At 48.3% G+C, this 19,210-nt stretch overlaps 1 protein-coding gene and 1 long non-coding RNA gene across 2 annotated transcripts in view; one reads left to right on the top strand and one right to left on the bottom strand.

The window, feature by feature from the left end:
• Positions 1–19,210, bottom strand: part of LOC142883759 (uncharacterized) — a 140,977-nt gene that overhangs the window by 77,782 nt on the left and 43,985 nt on the right. The window lies entirely within an intron of this gene.
• On the top strand, positions 2,813–9,805 carry btbd3b (BTB (POZ) domain containing 3b). The gene is made up of 4 exons (XM_076018915.1): positions 2,813–3,776; positions 4,601–4,691; positions 6,399–6,517; positions 7,036–9,805. Exons 1-4 carry the CDS (start codon positions 3,466–3,468, stop codon positions 8,066–8,068), a joined length of 1,554 nt encoding a protein of 517 aa, XP_075875030.1. The 5' UTR covers positions 2,813–3,465; the 3' UTR covers positions 8,069–9,805.

The following is a 19,210-nucleotide window of genomic DNA, read 5'->3' as shown; positions in this document are numbered from 1 at the left end:
TCACTGCACGAGGCCGCCGCACCGAATGTTTCTCGGCATTCAGCAAAAGTTTGGGAAACTTTCCAAAGTTTGGGAAGTTTCCAAAATTTAGCCGACGAGTTCAATGTTTCTGTGTTGATGCCATAAAAACCTTAGCGGAAGGTTTTGTGGAAAATAATGTTAGCTGCTCTAAATAATAGTGATCTTGGTTCCAGTGGACTATACTGGAGCTATTTGGTTCTACCTGGTTTTCCCATTAGGTAGTAGTAGTAGTAGTACCTGCTATTCTACTTGGCCGGGGTTCCAAGCGAGAGATCGAGAGAAATTTTTACATAGCCACTGATTGGACAGGAAGTGTCGGCACAGGATGTTTTGTGAGATCCCTTTCACAAAAAGCAAAATCAACATTCAAAAAAACAACCAAACCAGTTTTGTAACTAATACTTAATAATTATTGTACTAGTTGTTTATTGATTTGCTTTCAATTTATCTAAATTTCTGTTAAACAAATGCAATTGTTTGCCTTAGATGCTGAGATTGTTCTTTAAAAGCCTTGTGACCGCTAGCTTCGACAGGTAAATAAGGACGTGGCACACCTGAGAGTTGTGTTTCTTTACCAAACTGTTTTCTCTGCTTCTTGGGGCTCAGAAATTTTGGCTGCAGGTACTTTGTAAAAGATGAAGGCATCACCGGTGCGACAACTTTGAAGATAAAGGTGTTGCACTGAGTGGTCTCATCAGGAAGCTATCAACAAAGGCACAGCTGGGCTCCTTCGTTTTAACTCTCGCCTTTTGAAGTTGCCACGCCGAGGCTCGAGGCGCCGCCGAGCAACGGAGCGCGGCGGAAATATTCGAACCGCGCGCCCTGCGTTTATACACCGCGCCTCCGACCGCAGGCTTCTCCCCAACTGCCGCGCAAGCGAGCGAATGTTTACCTTTCCCGTGGAAACGCGTAATTATTTGATGACAAAGTGTGAGACAGAGGCGGCGCCGACACTGTGACAACGCCGTCATTACTTCCTCCCCTCACGCCCACCGCAGAACGTGTGAATAACAAGATTACATTTTCTGCTGATGAATGGAGAGAAAATGCAATTAAAGAGGGGTGGGGGGAAAGGGAGCCATTCAGCATGATGCGCAAGATGGCGTCCTATTTATCACACGGGCTGGTGCGGCACCGTCGCGGATAAATCACCACTCATCTTCCGTCTGTCAGCGACGCCATTAAAAAGGTTGCGCGCGACTAAAATGAGACTAAAGTGTTTTCATTTCAGCAAAGTTCCTTGTTAGTTCAAAGATGGAAAACATGCAACATTTCTTCCCTTAGCTTCCCGATTGTTTTTGCTATTTTTTTTTTTTTTTTTTTTATGTCTGTATACTACAATGTTCCAGCCGTTGCAATTGGATGTGGTTACCAAGGTAACATCTCTAGTGGCCTGCAATTTGAGAGTACGCTGCCCTGAAACACTGGCTCTGTTTCTCCACTCAGCAGCACACAGTGTTCGAGGGAGCCGAGGGGACTCGTGCTCCCCGGCACAGCAAACACTAAGACGGTTAATTAGGGGTTTATGGAAAAATCAATATTGCCACAGAGATTCAAGGAAGACATTTTCAATTAAATTTACTTCCCTTATACTGCACTTTTTGTCGATTTTCTTTTGTGAAAAAAGTAATACGATTAAAAGCGTTTGTGCTGTTTAGGGGAATAATAATGTTTCTTTTAAAAATAGGACAAAGCAGCACTCGAACTATTACCCGAAAAAAGAAGAAAACATAGGGCATGAAATTATTTTTGAGTGCTATTATTATTTCCACCAACAAGACATCAGGCGGCCAAAGCAGCAGCAAAAAAAAAAAAAAAAAAGAGGAAAAAAAAAGCTAAATCATCTCAGAGCTTTAAATAGAAAAAGCCATGATGTGAAATCCGAGTTAGACAAGAGAGGCAGCGGTGCTGTATGCATTATACATTGTGCAAAGAGTGCATTACATTTATAGCCCTGTGTACTTTACTGGAGAGGTGACTTAACAAGAAAGCTTAGTTAGAGTTGCAGCAAACGTGCAGTGTTCGTGAGCAGGTCAAAATGGAATGATCTCTATAACTTAACTTTAAAACAATCTTTTTACTGCAGTTTAGTGTCTCTGGCCTGCCTTCTCGGCTCCAATCTCTAGAATGCACAGCTCGGGAGGGGATTTCCTTGCAGCATCTCAAAGGGTCGTTGCACCTTAGTGGTACCTCTCCCAGCTTAACATAATGAATAGGAAAATAGTATTCAGAAAAAAATATAAAATAAACAAAAAACATTTCCTGCTTATTTAACCAATCAGAAGTCTTGCGCAACATCTAGAAGGTCAGCGGTCTAATCAAGGCAGTGGAGTCCCAGCACATGCAAATGAATCTGTTTACATGAATTCATGACAATCTTATTAAAGGCAATGACTGCCAGGAAAATCCACGAATTAGGCAAATTCTGCCCTTAAAAACAGAGCCGCTGCTTGCATGGCCTTGTTGCATTATAATATTTGTGGTCGTAGGTGAAGCCAAACCCAGAGGAAGCCTAAACTGTGGTTGTTCCTTTTTTTTTTTTTTTGGTGGTGGTGGTGGAGGGGACTGTGCACGGCTGCCACTTTAATTGAGACATTAACGATTGCATATCCAAGTAGGGGCTTCGCTGAGGTGCACCAGCCAATGGTGGGTTTGGTGCGCTGCCATTGGCTGAGCCGCTGGAGCGAGCCGTGCGCCGCGCTCCGCTGTGTGGACTGGTGGGAGGGAGGGACGGAGGGAAGGGGAAGGGGAGGACAGTCTCTCTACCTCCTCTGCGCTCTCTCTCTCCCATTCAATCTCCGTAGTCAGCAGAACGAAGCACACGCACAAGAGAGGCAGAGCATCGGCGGGTTCTGCAGCATCCTGCAGATGAGTCCCCGCTCCGTGGGAGGGAGGGAAGAAAACAAGAGAGAGAGAGAGAAAAAAAGGACACGTCTACGGCACGCAAGGAGGCACGGGGGAGGAGAGGGAAAGGAAGCGGTGAAGGAGCGCGGAAAGAAAAGGAGAGGAACTGAGTAAACACGGCCGCCTGCCGAGCAGAGGAGAGGAGAGGAGCTCTGCAGCTGCACTAAATCTGAAGGCTGTCAGGACGACACTCTGAGAAGCACGAGAGAGAGAGAAGGAGAGAGACGGATCCAAAGAGCTCATCTCATCACTCTGGAGGAGGAGGAGGCGGAGGAGCAAGGATGGGAACCCTGAGAGCCCCTCGGCCGGCCCAGCAAACTTCACACGGGAAAAGTGCCTCGGAATGCCCGGCGTGAGCCCGGAGTCGCTTCTCGCTTCCAAGGTCCGGAGAGGTGAAGCCTCCTCCATGAGCTCCGACTGAGAGCCGTCCAGCTGCTCCCCTCTCCCCACCCCACTGCCACCGCGACTCCCTGCACCTGCTCGCCCCCGGTGCATGTCTTCTCTGCGTGCGCTCCCACTGCTCGGCAGTAGAACACACTCATGGTCGATGCCAAGGGGAGGAACATGAAATGTCTGACCTTCTTCTTGATGCTTCCAGAGTCGGTGAAAGGCAAGTCGAGTAAGAGCTCCAAGAAAGGCAATGCCAGCGGCGGCTCCAAGCTGCCCCCGGTCTGTTATGAAATTATCACCCTGAGGAGCAAGAAGAAGAAGAAGATGGCAGCGGATATTTTCCCCACCAAAAAGCCGGCGTCCGGCACCATGGTGCAGCAGTACCAGCAGCAGAACCTCAACAACAACAACACCATCCAGAACTGTAACTGGCAGGGGCTGTACTCCACCATCAGAGAGAGGTAGGTGCAGCCAGCAGGGGTCTTTGCTCATCTGGGACTATCAATAAAAAAAACAGGAAATGCGCCTTTTAGTGAGAAACATTCAAAATGTTCACTTGGTGAAGCTAATTAGCACTTTTCTGGACAGAACTTCTGTCTTGTATCAATGTGTGTGTGTGTGTGTGTGTGTGTGGGGAGGGGGTGTTTCCCTGAGCCCTGCCCTGCCCTGCCCCGACTCGGCCGGGGGTATCGGTCTCCCCACCCCCCCTCAGGCTCCATAGAGCTGACGTGACACACAGAGGCGGACAAGCACAAAGCTCGCGTTTGATGTGCGCCAGCGATGACCAAGGCCGTTCTGTAGCACAAGCAAAATATTTACCTTGGCCCGCGAGTAAAAGACCCCCAGCTGATCGGAGCAACAAAAAAAAAAAAAAAAGAAAGAGGGCACTTTCCGACCCGGCTTTTGTTGTCCCTCCAGAACATTACGGCACTGTTTACCCAGCCCTGTGACACATCCCACTACTCAATAATATATGATCGCAGCTTTATTGTTGGTCCTAGTCTTTCACAGTGGGGATTTTCCATTCACTGTAGCGCATGATTAAAAAAGAATCCTTGATATGGTGCTTTGTTCTGTTTTCATGCTCGACTTTTAGAAGTTGAAAACTACTGAAAAAAAAGCGTACGACACATAGTGGAACAGATTAAGGGCAATGTTTTATGCGCTTGCACTTAGGCGCAGAGGTAACTTTTCATCTAATCCGTCTGGTATCACTTTCACCGCCTTAAACACACTTTCTTCTTGTGTCTTCTCCTCCTTCCCCCCCTCCCTCGTTCCCTCCCAGAAATTCAGTGATGTTCAACAACGAGCTGATGGCAGATGTTCACTTCATGGTGGGTCAGCCGGGGAGGACTCAGCGGCTGCCGGGACACAGAGTAAGAAATTTCACCAAGCGGCGAGGAGGAAGTTACCAAAAAAAAAAGCAAAAACCAAGCAGAGCCGCCGATGGCCAGGAGACGCTCTTCCCTCGGCGGCGGCGGCGACGACGGGACTAAGAACCCCTTTGTGCGCCGCTCTCGCTTCCACGCCGCGTGCCTCTTCGAGACGCTCCTCCATTATTAATGCAAATGAGGCTGAAGGGGCGGAGGGGAGGGGAGGGGAGGGGAGGGAGGGAGGTGGGGGCTAGGGAGGGGAGGAGACGTCCTCTTCAGTCCGTCGCGCGACAGAGAGGGTCGCTATTACTGCGCTTCTCATCGGGCGCGTCAAGCCACACCCACCCGCACAGCAATGACGCTCGAGCCCAGCTGTCGTATCCTAAGGAGAAAATAAAAAGTCAACTTGTTTCAATCCTAAAGCTGAGTTTTTGTATCAGCTTTTGCTGATGCCGCACTCGGCCACAGGCCGCAGTGAGCGGCAGCGTCTTTGTCTAATCCGCCCTCTGACCTCATTTTCAAGACGTTCACATAAATGATTGAGGCTCATCGTCTGGGACCCGCACGTCTCCTCCTCCGAGCTGCGCATCATTACGGACAAAACCTCCCTCAACGTTCACACTCGACGCGGCGCCGCTCAAAGCGAACGCCACCCCTGACATACAGAGACACACGCGCCCGTCCAATCACGCCCGGCGCATGTGACTCAAATGTATAATCTATGATAAGTAGCCGCGGTGCACTCTGTGGAGCAGTTATGAAAGGACAGTGGCGATGACTGGAGTGCACTTAATGCTGAGACATTATGCCAGCGGGATATAATGACATTCTGGGCAGCTTTCTTTATCGTGTCCATTTGGCAGGGATTCAAAAATGCATTATGCTTTCATTTGTAAAAGTAGGACCCTTACAGTGGGGTGTCGGGGTGGGGATGCAGCAAGCTGCAAAAAGCAGTAATTTTTGCAAACACCTACAAAATACAAAAGGTCCTGAGGTGAGGCGCATCTTTTTCTCATATGCTGTATTTATATACTAGGTGTCTAAATCCACATGAAAACAGGACTGGTGTCACAAACAGCTTCAATACCGACCGAGAGAACCGAAAACAAAAAAACCCCGCAGTTTATTCTTAGCTTGGTTGCACTTTATGTGTTTTTGGAGGCTTTTTTTGTGTTTTTTTTTTTTTGTGTTACCACCCACATAACAACACTCAGTTCGATTACACACGCAACGCTCATTAAGGAAATAAAATTATTCGCAGCATTGTGTTGCGTGCGATTTCATCACAGGTCTGCATAAGTCATTAATTTCAGCAAAGTGAACTTGTGCTGCACTCTGTTCTGTTCCGTTTCTTCCTTTCTGTTCTTAATCACATGCGATCTTGTTCATTTGAAAACTGCCTCCGTGCTCTCGGGGGAGCAGGCAACAGACTGAGAAATCCTCATTATGCGATCAGAGCAGCCACTGTTTTGTTTTTTTGTTTTTGTTGAGAGAGTTGTTTTGTTTTTTTTAAGTGAGGAAGAAGAGCAACATGTAAATTAGCTGCGGTTAGGACTCCTCCTCTGCAATGTGCCTTACCGTAGAAGCAGAATCACATTATACGTGTTTCCCGCCAATCGGATCACAGATAGACTGCCACTGTGTTTCTTTTTTCATTTCCTACACATATTTTTTTTCACCTTCTTTTCCTTCCTTCCTGTCCTCCCACAGTATGTTTTGGCCGTGGGCAGCTCTGTGTTCCACGCCATGTTCTACGGCGAGCTGGCCGAGAACAACGATGAAATCCACATCCCAGATGTGGAACCGGCAGCGTTTCTGGCGATGCTGAAGTAAGGATCCTCTGTGTGAACTCTGCATCTCTTCCTTTCCCTCTGCAGGCTCAGAACGCCTCCCCCCCCCCCGCCCCCCTTTCTTTTTTTCTTCTAAACAAATGCTGTCATCTTTAAGCACAGCTCCGCTTCCTCAACCCGCCGTAACTCGTTTAGCCTGAACCCTCCCAGACAAATGAAATGAATATCAGAGATGGAATCAATATTTGTCCACCTTCATTTCGCTCACCGTGGTTTTTACCTCCGGTGCTGAATCACTTCATGTCTTTTTATGTACCTCCTGGCTCTTGCTGGGATTCATTTTCTGTGCCCTTGCTACAGTAGGCGGCAGACTGATATGCAGGGGTAATATATTTTGAATACTCCACGACAGGATTAGGACTTGTTTTTAACCAAGACATATTCTGTTGTTGTCTGACTTCGGTTTCTACAGTCTCTAAACATTGTTTTGTACCTTTCTCATGGTGAATTTTCATCCGCTAACAACGAAGGAAATGTCCTCTTTCACGTTCCGAAAGGTACATTTACTGCGACGAGATCGACCTGAGTGCCGACACCGTGCTGGCCACCCTCTACGCCGCCAAGAAGTACATCGTCCCTCACCTGGCTCGCGCCTGCGTCAACTTCCTGGAGACCAGCCTGAGCGCCAAGAACGCCTGCGTGCTGCTCTCCCAGAGCTGTCTGTTCGAGGAGCCCGAGCTGACGCAGCGCTGCTGGGAGGTGATTGACGCCCAGGCGGAGCTGGCGCTGCGCTCCGAGGGCTTCTGCGATATCGACGCCCAGACCCTGGAGAGCATCCTGCAGCGGGAGACGCTCAACGCCAAGGAGATCGTGGTGTTCGAGGCGGCGCTCAGCTGGGCCGAGGCCGAGTGCCAGAGGCAGGAGCTCACCTCGTCCACCGACAACAAGAGGAAGGTGCTGGGCAAGGCCATGTACCTCATCCGCGTCCCCACCATGGCCCTGGACGACTTCGCCAACGGGGCGGCGCAGTCGGGCGTGCTGACGCTCACCGAGACCAACGACATCTTTCTGTGGTACACGGCGGCCAAGAAGCCCGACCTGGAGTTCATGAGTCAGCCTCGCAAGGGTCTGACGCCGCAGCGCTGCCACAGGTTCCAGTCCTGCGCCTACCGGAGCAACCAGTGGCGCTACAGGGGGCGCTGCGACAGCATACAATTCGCGGTGGATAAGAGGGTTTTCATCGCCGGCTTCGGACTGTACGGGTCGAGCTGCGGCTCGGCGGAGTACAGCGCCAAGATCGAGCTCAAGCGCCAGGGCGTGCTCCTGGGACAGAACCTCAGCAAGTACTTCTCGGACGGCTCCAGCAACACCTTCCCGGCGTGGTTCGAGTACCCCGTCCAGATCGAGCCGGACACTTTCTACACCGCCAGCGTGGTGCTGGATGGAAACGAGCTGAGCTACTTTGGGCAGGAGGGCATGACAGAGGTGCAGTGCGGGAAAGTGACCTTCCAGTTCCAGTGCTCCTCGGACAGCACCAACGGCACAGGGGTGCAGGGGGGCCAGATTCCCGAGCTCATATTCTACGCTTGACGACCCCCAACCGGTCCCTCCACTACCACCGACACTCCCTGGCGACATTTGACTGGCTTTCAGTGCACTTACGGGAAGAAGAAAAAAAAACGGCGGAAGCTATGACTTTGTGTACGGTGTCCTTTTGTCTTATTTATTTTTGTCACTAATGTATAAAAGATTAGACCTGATGCAGGCGCGGTAGTAACTTTCAGGTAGGACCACATTTATGTTTCGAGATGAAGAATCTATAGAGAGAAATTATCTTGCACAGTTGATGTGCTTGTACATATGAAAATATGTAAATGCTTAAAAAAAAAAAAAAATCATATGGCCAATGCTGTACACAAAGATATCTTTATGAGTATGCCACAATATGCTTATTGTTTCTATGCTTGCTTGCATAGAGTGCACATATATATTGCAGCAATAGTTCTTTGTTCCAACAGAGCATTTCCGACACGTCGCGACTCGATCGGGACCATCCGATCGAAATCGTCGGCGCTAATAATCGAGAGAGAAAAGTTGTATGATACTTCATGCCAGTTCAAACTCCATTAGAGAAGTTGTGTTTAAGTGGCTTCAGCTGAATCTGCAGTTTTTTTTTAAGACTTTGGTTCTAGTCACAGGGCACTTAGAGAAGGCTTGTGGGTTGGTAGATTGCCTTCAAGACAATGGGACACTTTCCCCCACTGGCGGTGTCTCTCTGTAGCATGTTGCTTTGCACCTACACTCGTCTCAGTCGCTCTAGTGAGCTTTTCAGCCTCACGTTTACAGAGACACTTGACTTGACCGGGACATTTTGCCAGTCGACACAACTCGGAGCGAGAGGTCTCTTAAGTTTGTTCGTCCGTGCCGCTCCTCGGCTCTCGGAGCGCCGGGCAGAACAGTTGCTTTTCGCCGGACGCGCGATGGTAATTGTTTCCCGGCGCCTCGGTTTTGTTTACAGCTTAAAGATCAATGATTGAGTCAGTGTTGGAGGTTGTTTATCTTCTGGACTTTTACTCGTGTTTGTTAAATGCCCCCCACCCTCCCTGTGCACCCTGAACCGCTGAGCACTTCTCTCCCAGTGTGATCGTAAACCCGGCCGTCCCTGCAGAGGCGCAGCGCTGAACTGCTCCAGAATTGCACTGATGTTGGTTCGTAATTGAATTTGCTGTTTTTGTTTGTTTGTTTGTTTTCGGCTCGTTCCTTTAAAACGAGGTGGACATTTCTGATCTACTGTGATACAAAATATCTTGAGTTTTGTTTGTTTTTTTTACCCCCACCTCTGATGTAGGATAGAGATTACCAGTCATGTCTGCTGATGACAATGGATGGACAAACCGGTGTTCCCGTCCTGTGTTTATGTGCTGGGAGACCAACGAATGTGTATGATTGTCGACGTTGCAAATAAACAAAACAAGACGTGCACACTGGTGGAGGCAATCCCGTTTGTGAGCGCGGACAATAAAGGCATGCTCGGTTCTGAAATGAGGAGATGGAGATGAATGATGCCTCTGGCAGCTGCGGTGATTTACAAAGCCACGGAAAGCCGGCCGCTGATTGATGTTTCCTATCTTCGTGGAACTTCCACACAGTGATTTTCCTCACAGCCCGACTGGGGGAATGAAATGCCTCCCTCTCCTTTATATGAGGTGACAACTCTAAGGTGTGTTGATTTGAAAGCCACAGTATATCTGCAACATTGAGATTACTTCAGCAAACAAAGCAATCTGAAATAAGCCAGGCCAGCGTTTGCTCCTCGGAACTGCCATCAAATAATTTGATGTTGATTTGAGTTTGAAGTTGAAGTTTTGAGTTTGAGTTGAAATTGAGTTGATGCTGATCAGTATAACGCTGAGAACAACGTGAATCATGATGTCTGTTTGTACATTATTACACTAGCAGAGGACTTTCATAAAGTAAAATACAGTCATGTTTGTCCTTTCAGCTTGTACTTCGCAGCATCCAACTCCATGATGCTCATCAAACTGACCCTATCAAGCCGTTTTGCAATAAATACTTGCTAACTCTTTGGCTATAAAAACAAAACACAGACCTTCCTCCTCTATGAAAACATACATACAAGATGTCTTTCACTATCTTTTAGGCCAGTGGCTCAAAAAAGTGATACCCTTCCTCCTTCCTCTGATCCAGCTGTTGAAGCACTAATATACACAACTGTGTATACAATGTTGCATTCCTTGATAAACCAACCAATCTTCATTTCTGTCATACCCAAAAAAGATACTTGCTGAATCTCAAGATGAATCGTATCTCTGGGTGACCTGTATGTTCAAAAAGAGAATCATGACCCTGGTGCTAATGTTGTAGCACAATTTTAATTGCTGCAGAGGTATCAGGGGAATACGCCAGCCATGCAGGCATGCCTGGCAATTATGCAGGCAGGCAGGCAGGCACGCACACACACACACACACACACACACACACACACACACACACACACACACACAAATGTAAAACACCCCGAATAATAGTATGCAGAGTTTCTGATTAATTTCAATATTTTTACACTTCAAACACATTCTAGGGAAAAAAAAAAACGCTCTGCCACAATTCTACTGATTGCTTCTCAATTCTAATAAAATTAAGATTTGTGTGACTATGTGCGTGTGTGTACGTGTTGCTGATATCCATTCGAGGATACTGGAGCTCCGCTAGAGCCTACCAATTCAGCGCCAGAGACGCGGTTGGACCAGTTGTTCTCTTCACTAACTGCATGAACAGAAAAAAAACAAAAAAAAAACCCAACCGTTTGGATCAATCGTCACACTTAACCAGTGTTTGTGTAAAGGGTGCAGTCAAGAGAAAAACAGAAGTGCCACTGCGTCACTTTTTAAGGTCAGCATGATGATGCAAATCTGCCTGATCACTGAGCAAAAAAAAGCAAAAAACGTAAACACTTCTGAGAGCCCACTCACATATACAGTATCCCTGGCAGTCTCATTTCACTGCAGATATCTCAATAAATAATTCAGTCTTTGCAGCCTTACATCTGTTTATCACAGTATAGAATAGGACGACACAGATTCTTCTTAATTCTAAATGCAAATCCTTTGCATGAAACGGCCAAGCTCACGATACAGATGTGCTTCTGCAAGGCTGTTGGAATAAACGGAGTCGGTGGATACTGACAAAGACGCGGCACACATTCGCCAGGAAAGTCTCATTGAGGGTTTAATTACTGTTCAATACGAATTAAGGATGAAAAGATTCAGTCTGACATTAGGGAGGGCCCGGGATTAGCACTGATCAACATTCTTAATGCTCTGGAATATTGATTGTTCCAAGTGTAGATAAGTCTGTGAGAAGGGCCGAGAGGTCCTTCGATGTCTGAGCAGGATGGTGCAGTTTCCCTTACCTACTATTTTTAATTTTCTTTTCATAAGAAACAGAGCAAATTACCACTCGGCATGGTAATGTGGTTTTGGGGATAAAGCTGAGCGAAGAACGTCTCCCAAATCCACCCAACAGGGCGGCGGAATGCCGCGCTGGGGGGAAAATGGAAAATCCTCAAGGGAATTGGGTTGCGTTGCGTTAGCTTATCAAACGTGTGTTCACTGCGGGGCAATCACACATCCACTCCTGAGCATCCCCATGATTTCCATCGCAGCAAAACGGCAGTGAATTAATAATGGGGCGGAGGGGGGTGAGGGAGGGAAACACAAGTGTGGGTTTTAAAGAATTCATCAAAGGAAATGATTTAAAAAATATATGTTTTGAACACTGACAAATCCCAGCGGAGGCCCCCCCCTCAGTACCCCCCAACCCATCCCTCACCAAGTTTTCTCCAAAGGCGAAGCACAGGCCACCTCACAGAGCCGGGCTGGAGGGATACTGGTGCAGTCTGATTTAGAAAACTGCCCAGTCAGTCTTATAAAAAGCATCTTCCAAGGGCTGCTCAAGGTTACAGTGAATTGCTATAATCCTGACTGATGTAGGGGCACTAAACCCGCCTCCTGCAGCCCAATCAGGAGCAAGACGGGGGGGTGTTAAAGCAGAGGACAAAGAGAACGGTGGCTACGACCTGACTAGTATTCAGACAAGGCAGTTACCCTCTTCATAATAATCCCATAGATTATTTGGGGGAAGGTCTAAGTGGCAATTTATCACAGGTAAGAATGGCAAAGGGTTGCAAAGTTCATTTGCAGAGCGCAGGCGGAGGCGAGCGAAGGGGGGGGGGGGGGTTTGACTGATCGCAGCCGGGCTTCGCTTCTCCGTCATCTCCAGTTCTTGGGGCCCAGCGTGCTAAAGACCCTGCTGAATGTAAGGGGCATTATTCTCAATAATCTTCCATCTGTGAGCTGCATGCGTTTTGCCGGATCCGGCCTGCCATTGTGCGTCTCATTTATCTATTTATTTATTCATTGGTAGCAGGCGGCTAGATCATTTTCGGAAAAAAATAAAAGGGGGAGGGGGGGGCTGAACACAGAAAGGACAGCTTTTATGTTAGATTAGCCTGTTTATGGCGATGTCGCTCGGCTGCGGATGGATCAATATGGCTGAGATTTCTGGAGGTAAGCGCCGCGCCAGCGAGGTGAATTATGAGGGCTGAAAAGAGTGGGAAATATCCTGCGCGCCTGGCGGACAATGGGTGCCGCCGAGCTTATTCAAAGCGAGCAGAAACACAATGTGACGGTGCTCTGGGCACAGCGCGGAAGTAAATTGTATTAGACTCCAATGTTTGCCAAGGTAAATACCCTGTTTACATAATTGCGCATCCGTCCCGCGGAACACACAACAATCCCGGAAGCCACCTGAATACGTGAAAAGATTGGGAAGTTCTTTGCGGGGAAAAAAAGTGCTTCTTTCATAAACCCTGAAAGCTGAATTTGTCCGTGATGCATTATGCAAATCCAGCTATTTATTTCCACGACCGCCGCCTCGTATACCTGTCACCCGCAGCCATTATGCCCAGGCTTGATCAAAACCTTGAGTGTTGGCAGCTTCCCACCGAGAGAGGTGATGAGGGGCTGAGCGGGCTACTTTTTTGTGTGTGTGTGTACTCTGAGAGCCTCTATTCACACTGAAGCATGTCCTCCAAGTCAGCTCAGCGGCTTTGATAGTATGGAGTGAGAGGGCCCTCCTCTCCCCAGGGTCTGATATAATGAGAGTGAGCTCAGCGCGCACCATCTCGAGCGGGCTACTTGAAACAGCTCGAGCTCGAAACAGCACAACAAACAGCGCTGATTCATTTTGTACACACGGCCCGGTTCGCTCCTCAGAGGGCCGATAGGGTGGGCGGGCGGTCGGGCGAGGTGGGGCGGGCATGCTGGGGTGGGCGGGTAATGTGTTTTAATGTGTGACGGACACCCAGGAACGGAGGCCCCAGAGACGCCGCTGCAGTCCGGCTTTGCGAGCGGGGATTCTAACTGAACGTCGTGGTCGTCTTTTGGCTGATGACTCTCTTCACAATGTGTTTTCACATGCTCATGAATAGGATGCATTGTACAGCCGAGGCCGCGATAAAGCAATATCCCTACGATTTTACTAACATTCAGTCGGTATCGCGCCGCGGGATCTTATCGCCTAGCAGCAGGGACGCTGGCAATCAAGACGGACGCGCGCAACAAGGTATTCCATTTGTCAAGCACATCCCCAGTCAGCACATTTAGCAGCACAAGAGAAAGGCGTTCACGTCCCCAGGATGCACCTTTCCCTTCAGAATATTATTCATTGACGGCCCATTTTCTCCGCATTTAACCTCAAAGTGACCGAACGCTTTACCTCGCCGGCGATCTCGGGCTGAATTATTAAAAGGAGGATAATAGCACCTATAGTGGGGGCGGTATTGAGTTCTTTAAAATTCAACTGAGCTCAACCGGCCTGCTTTTTGTGAGCTAATAAAACAAATGGAGCGTTATCTCATGATCCCAAGCGCTTACCACAGGGAAGACCGGCCAGTGTGTCTGTGCAAGTCTGCACAATTGAGATTGCTCAAAAGTAGCACGCTGTCGTCCGGAACGCACTCCCAAGAAAGGCAATTTCTGCCATTTGACAATAGAGCTGCGCCGGGAATTCAATGATTAATCAGGGAGGGTTCGGGAGTCAGACGCACCCCATTCACGGCCGCCTCGCATTTCCGTAATCTGTCTGCGTAAACATCCTCCCAGCTGCGCGGTGGCGGCGTAATTGTCAGGCCGATGATGAATCTGATGTTGGTGAAGCAAAGAATCTTTTCCTCATCTTACCATTAGCTGAGATAATTAGCGCCAGCTGCCTCGGCTGTCACAAAGAAAGCCTGTCTCTTTCTCTGCATCAGAAGGTTCTGCGCTCCTGTGATGTACCAGATCAAGAAAAAAAAAAGGAGAAAAAAAAACATCAGTCAAGGTTTAAACGCAGAGCAACATGAAATGGATGCACTATGGCAGTGGAGTATAAGACAGGCATGTCATTTAATTGGCGGGTGAAGATGGAGAATCAAGAATGGGTACCTTCTTATATCATTTCAGAGATTTATAGCCTCTGTCTTCGCACTTCATCTGACCTAACTAAAAGTCTCTCTGCCTTCCCTCTTTTGGGTCCAGCCCCAGACTATTCCATCATTGCCCTCAATAATGGCCTCAATTTAGGCTTTACTGTGCCTTACCTTCTCTTTATTTTCACTCGCCTTTGAGATACTAAAAAGCTTTGGTCGCTCCGTGCCGCTGCAAATAATCAGGACGCGACATGAATAAAACGGTTACGTTCTGTGGAAGTTCCCCCCCCCCCCAATGGTTTGACTTTGAGACTTTTTCTTATTCCTGTGCATATATTACGCAAGCTAGGAACCGAGGTACACAAGGTGACAGCTGCTACGGTGAAAACAATCAAGACAACTAGAAATTAAACCCCCCCCGGAAACTGGAGATGAAGTCCTTGTTTTTGCAGAGCCTGATTTTAAAGACGGGGAGCTGCAAGGTTATATTTCAGGTAATTGCTAATGCACAAAGGCGTAGGATTAGCATTAGGTATTAACGCAAGGTAGGCGGACCTGTGTGTGGGTTTTGTTTTTTTTCACCTCCACATGCTTGTGAACTGTGCATGACTACCTACATGTGGGCAGCTTCAGAGCAAATGCTGTTGAACCTCTTAAGTTCTCATTTTAATGTGCTAAAGGGTAGCAGTGGAGCCAAAGGTAGAAGAAAACAAGCAAAAGAGTGTGTACCCCCTAAAATGTTAGCAAACAGCGGCGTAAAAGTCACATTAGCACGATTTGTGACCACTTGTGAGCAATAAACAGAGGACGAATGAACCGTCTTCATGACAAGGTAACTCGCGGCCGCATAAAATCTTGACTAATGTGGCAACCCGAGGGACGCTGCCACAACCCAACAGCGGTTTTTCACGTCTTGCACTCGCTCCTTTGGCTTTTTACGCCCATTGTCGCGGGACAAAGGCGAGCAAAGCGGCGGCATTTATCAGGGTGCCACGAACAATGGGAGGCAGCTGGTGGAAATCTGCAAGTTCAGGGAATATGTGATGGCACAGTAAGCAACATTTTATGTGAATAATTAATATCTTTCATCAGGGCCTTCCTGCATTAAAGAGGCAACGGGGTCCGTCTGAAATCGCAGTGAGTGGGGATTTTTTTTTTTTCTCTCTCTCTCTTGCTCCAGAGCTCAGCGCCGCACCTTCAGCAGCACACATGACCACAGGGGAGGAGGAGGGAGGAAGCAGGGGAGGAGGAGGAAGAGGATGAGGGTGACTGGATTTCCATTTCTCAATGATGGGACTCTTTTCATCGCAGCTCCTTTGCATAACAAAAGGTGCGCAGAATGCATTATATATGGCCAAATGTAACCACCGCAAGAGACGCTCCCTTTATTTCCAGGAACGCACATGTACGCGCGCCTCCCCCCCCCCCCCCCCCCCCCCCCCCCCATCCCCGCGACAAGGCAAGTTAAAAATATCACCGCCCACCGGCCCGCTGCAACGTGACGCGTTCGCACGAGCCACTAATCGCGCACTTGACACGACTGTAATAGTTTCTCACGAGCAAATTGGCCCAATGATACGGAGCGTCGTCCCGACGTTATTCACGCCCCGTTTGAATTGAGTTGTTCCGAATGCCGACCCGCTCCGTCTCGGCCCTCTTGCAGAGTTCAGCGATGCAAAGAGGAAGCGCTGGGGGAGCGTAATATTTCATCAGAAGCCTATTATGCTGATAAAAAGCATGGCAGGGGGAAAAAAAGGAAAAAAGGAAGGGCCATTATGCAGCAGATGAACCACACCAGGTGTCAGGATAATTTAATAGAAGCCCTAAAGACAAAGAGGCGATGCCTCAATATCAGGCCTGACTAGGGACCCGTATTGGTGGGGAGGGGTAGGGAGATTCCCGACACCAGGAGGTTAACAGAGGTAAAGTGCACCACACCCGCACTTTGCTTCTGATCGGAGCAAATAAGACAGAATGAGATCGCGGCAAGTCATTTGTTGTCCCCCCTCTGAAATGGGCTCAGGCTGAGAGAGGAGCCAAGTTTGTTGCCACGATAAGCATCTGATAAAAAAAAATTAAAAAAAAATCTATCTAGGCTCTATCTAGGTGTGTATCGTTGTCGCCGAGATCAAGCCGATGCCCGATAACGTCCGAGGGGGATTCGAAAACTGCGGGCGAGGCAGCAGATAAAGTTCACCTGACGGAGCCTTAACAATGACGTCTTGATGCGCGTCGAGAGGCTGGAAAGGAATCTGAAAGGCGCGTTTCAAACATCTTGAGCCAACAGAACACCCTGTAGCAGGACATCGTCGATGCTAAACTAGTAGCCTGACTTCCAAGAGCAGCTAAACGAAGCCAACATCAATCAATAAGACATTAATGTGTGTGTGTGTGTGTGGGGGGGGGCGGGGGGGGGGGCGGGGGGGGGGGGCACGTGCTCGGCAGTGCCGCGGCGCGGAATGTGTTGTCTGTGCTCGTAGATGTGAATGATGACCTCTCGCCAGAGCACAATTTTTATCTTGTAGGTCCGTGCAACCAAACAGCACACAGGTAGCTGTATCGGGTTAGCAGCTAATGTGACACAGGAACAGCAGAGGGGGAAAAAAAGGCCGCCTCGGACAGCTCAGTGCTTTCTTAATGCGTCTTGTAGATACTCGCCAATCATGTACGGCGATGTAAAATTTCTAAATCAAGCTGTATTGACTTTGCAGGATAGTCTGAGTGTATCTGTCATGTTTGGACACACATTTCCAAACAGCTGCCTCGCTTTATTGGCAGCACTCATTGTGTCAGTAACCTAAATCCTAAAATTCACCCCTCTGGGCTGATCAATAAGTAATGACCTGTCTTTAATCAACTAATTTGCTAAATTTCCTGTGTCCTAGTTTGCACGGCGAGATGCTCACTCCCGGGTGACCGCCGTTTATTTAGAAGCCGTGGGATTGGCTCGATATTTTTTTTTTGTTTTGCTCCGTTGCAGGTCGTTAGGAAGCACGCTAGCTACTAAGATAACGATTGGCTAGTTGTCTCAAAATACAATAGTTGCAGTATTTATTCATTTGGTGTGATGCTCGAAGATGTGACTCAATTTTCTCTCCAAAAACATCCGTCCTGAATTTCAAATAGTATTTTTTTCCTATTACACGCAAGTTTGAACGACGGCGGGGCCAACGGAGATAAGAGCGGACCGAGGCTGATGCATTAGATAAATTATGCTTAAGCAGTGTTCTCCGACTCATTCAGATATTCAATACGGCACTCCAGGACCTCAAGAAGATTTGCAGGATTAGAGGTTGTAAGCCCGGCCAGTTCGATATATTGATCCATCCTGCACTGAGAGCCGCATTCAATTTCCCAACCATTAGATGCACCTGAAGGTTAATATGGTGCTCTGTTAATCTGTTGTTTGCTGTTGTCGAAAACTAAATCCCCCCCCCCCCCCTCGGCCCCCAAAAGAGTTCAAACCTGAGGCTGTTCATACAGATTTTATGTAGGTCATTTACTGATTAGCGATACTATAACGTCAACCCCGCGTTAAAGCGAAGGCTGCTTCCTGTCAGCTAAGTAGATCATTTCTAGGGCAACTCAACCTGCCTGTGTGAGGTTAGATGGTCTCCACGGTGACCTTGTAGCAACACCAACCCCTCCCATGACCACAGCCCATTTTTTTTTTTAATAGGTCCCTCTATTACACCCAGTGGCAATTTGGTTTCCCCTTCCCCTCCACGGTCCGGTTTCATATTCTGGGGATGTTGCGGGACTTACGGCGGTGTGAGGAATGAAACGTCTCCCAGGGGACCTGCTGGGATATTTCTTTGGTGCGGCACGCGCTGGTCTCAACGCGCAGAACGGACAACAACATTATGTGATGGTAATGAAACCACCCCACCCATAAGAAGCCAACGCCTCCTCTCATTGGCTCTGGCATATGAATACAAAGCAGCGGAAAGGGGGATTTTCCACCATTTCTTGGCAATAAATCAGATACAACTGAGAATTATGGGGTCAACAGGACTATAACATGGCGGCGTGCTGGTTAATGTATCCGGACATGAGGCACACGTGACAACGGCGACAACCACTGAATTCATACATCCTAATCTGGGCTAAAATTGAACAGCAGAGTTTGGAGGAGGGGCCGATGCCAATTGAGGGAAGGAGGAGATTAGCCGCTGAGTTGCTTTTTTTTCTTGCTGCTCTCTGCTATATTAGGCTGGAAACTGGTGGCAACTCGAGGGGTAAACAATGACGCCAGATCTGTGGTAAGGGAAGGGGAGGCAAAAAGAAAAAAAAGGGTGGAAATGTAAAATAAAGCTTTTAATTCCCGTCACCGGGAGTCCTGTCCTGTGCTTTTTGCAGCAGATGCATCAAGAGATACAAACCTCGCCTGTCTAACTGGAGAAGCCTTTTCAGTGGCGGCAGGCAGCAGCGACTAAGAAAGATTAATAATGGCTCGTTTTAACTCTCATTTTTCTGCTGAGGCCTGGCAAAAGATGCCTCCGCGGTCCCTCAGTTTCCACGGGTCGCTATAGAGGCTGAGGAATAACAAGGACCTAATAAAAAATCCATAACGGCCATCAATTTCTGTTCCTGGGAAACCGTGGTCACGGCGCGCCAGGGCAACACGGAATCAGCCGGGATTTAGCGGCCAGCCATTAGGACGCAATTTCCACACATTAACGTAGCAGCAATCTTTGCCGTGGAGCGAACGTCTCCCCATTAACCCCAGTTCCAATCAGTGA

The sequence above is a fragment of the Nelusetta ayraudi genome, unplaced genomic scaffold (assembly GCF_046127955.1).
Source record: "Nelusetta ayraudi isolate G7.1 ecotype Tasmania unplaced genomic scaffold, CSIRO-AGI_Nayr_v1 ptg000008l, whole genome shotgun sequence".
Classification (NCBI taxonomy): domain Eukaryota; kingdom Metazoa; phylum Chordata; class Actinopteri; order Tetraodontiformes; family Monacanthidae; genus Nelusetta; species Nelusetta ayraudi.
The sequence above is the reverse complement of the archived record's forward strand: the minus strand, read 5'-3'. Positions and strand labels throughout refer to the sequence as shown.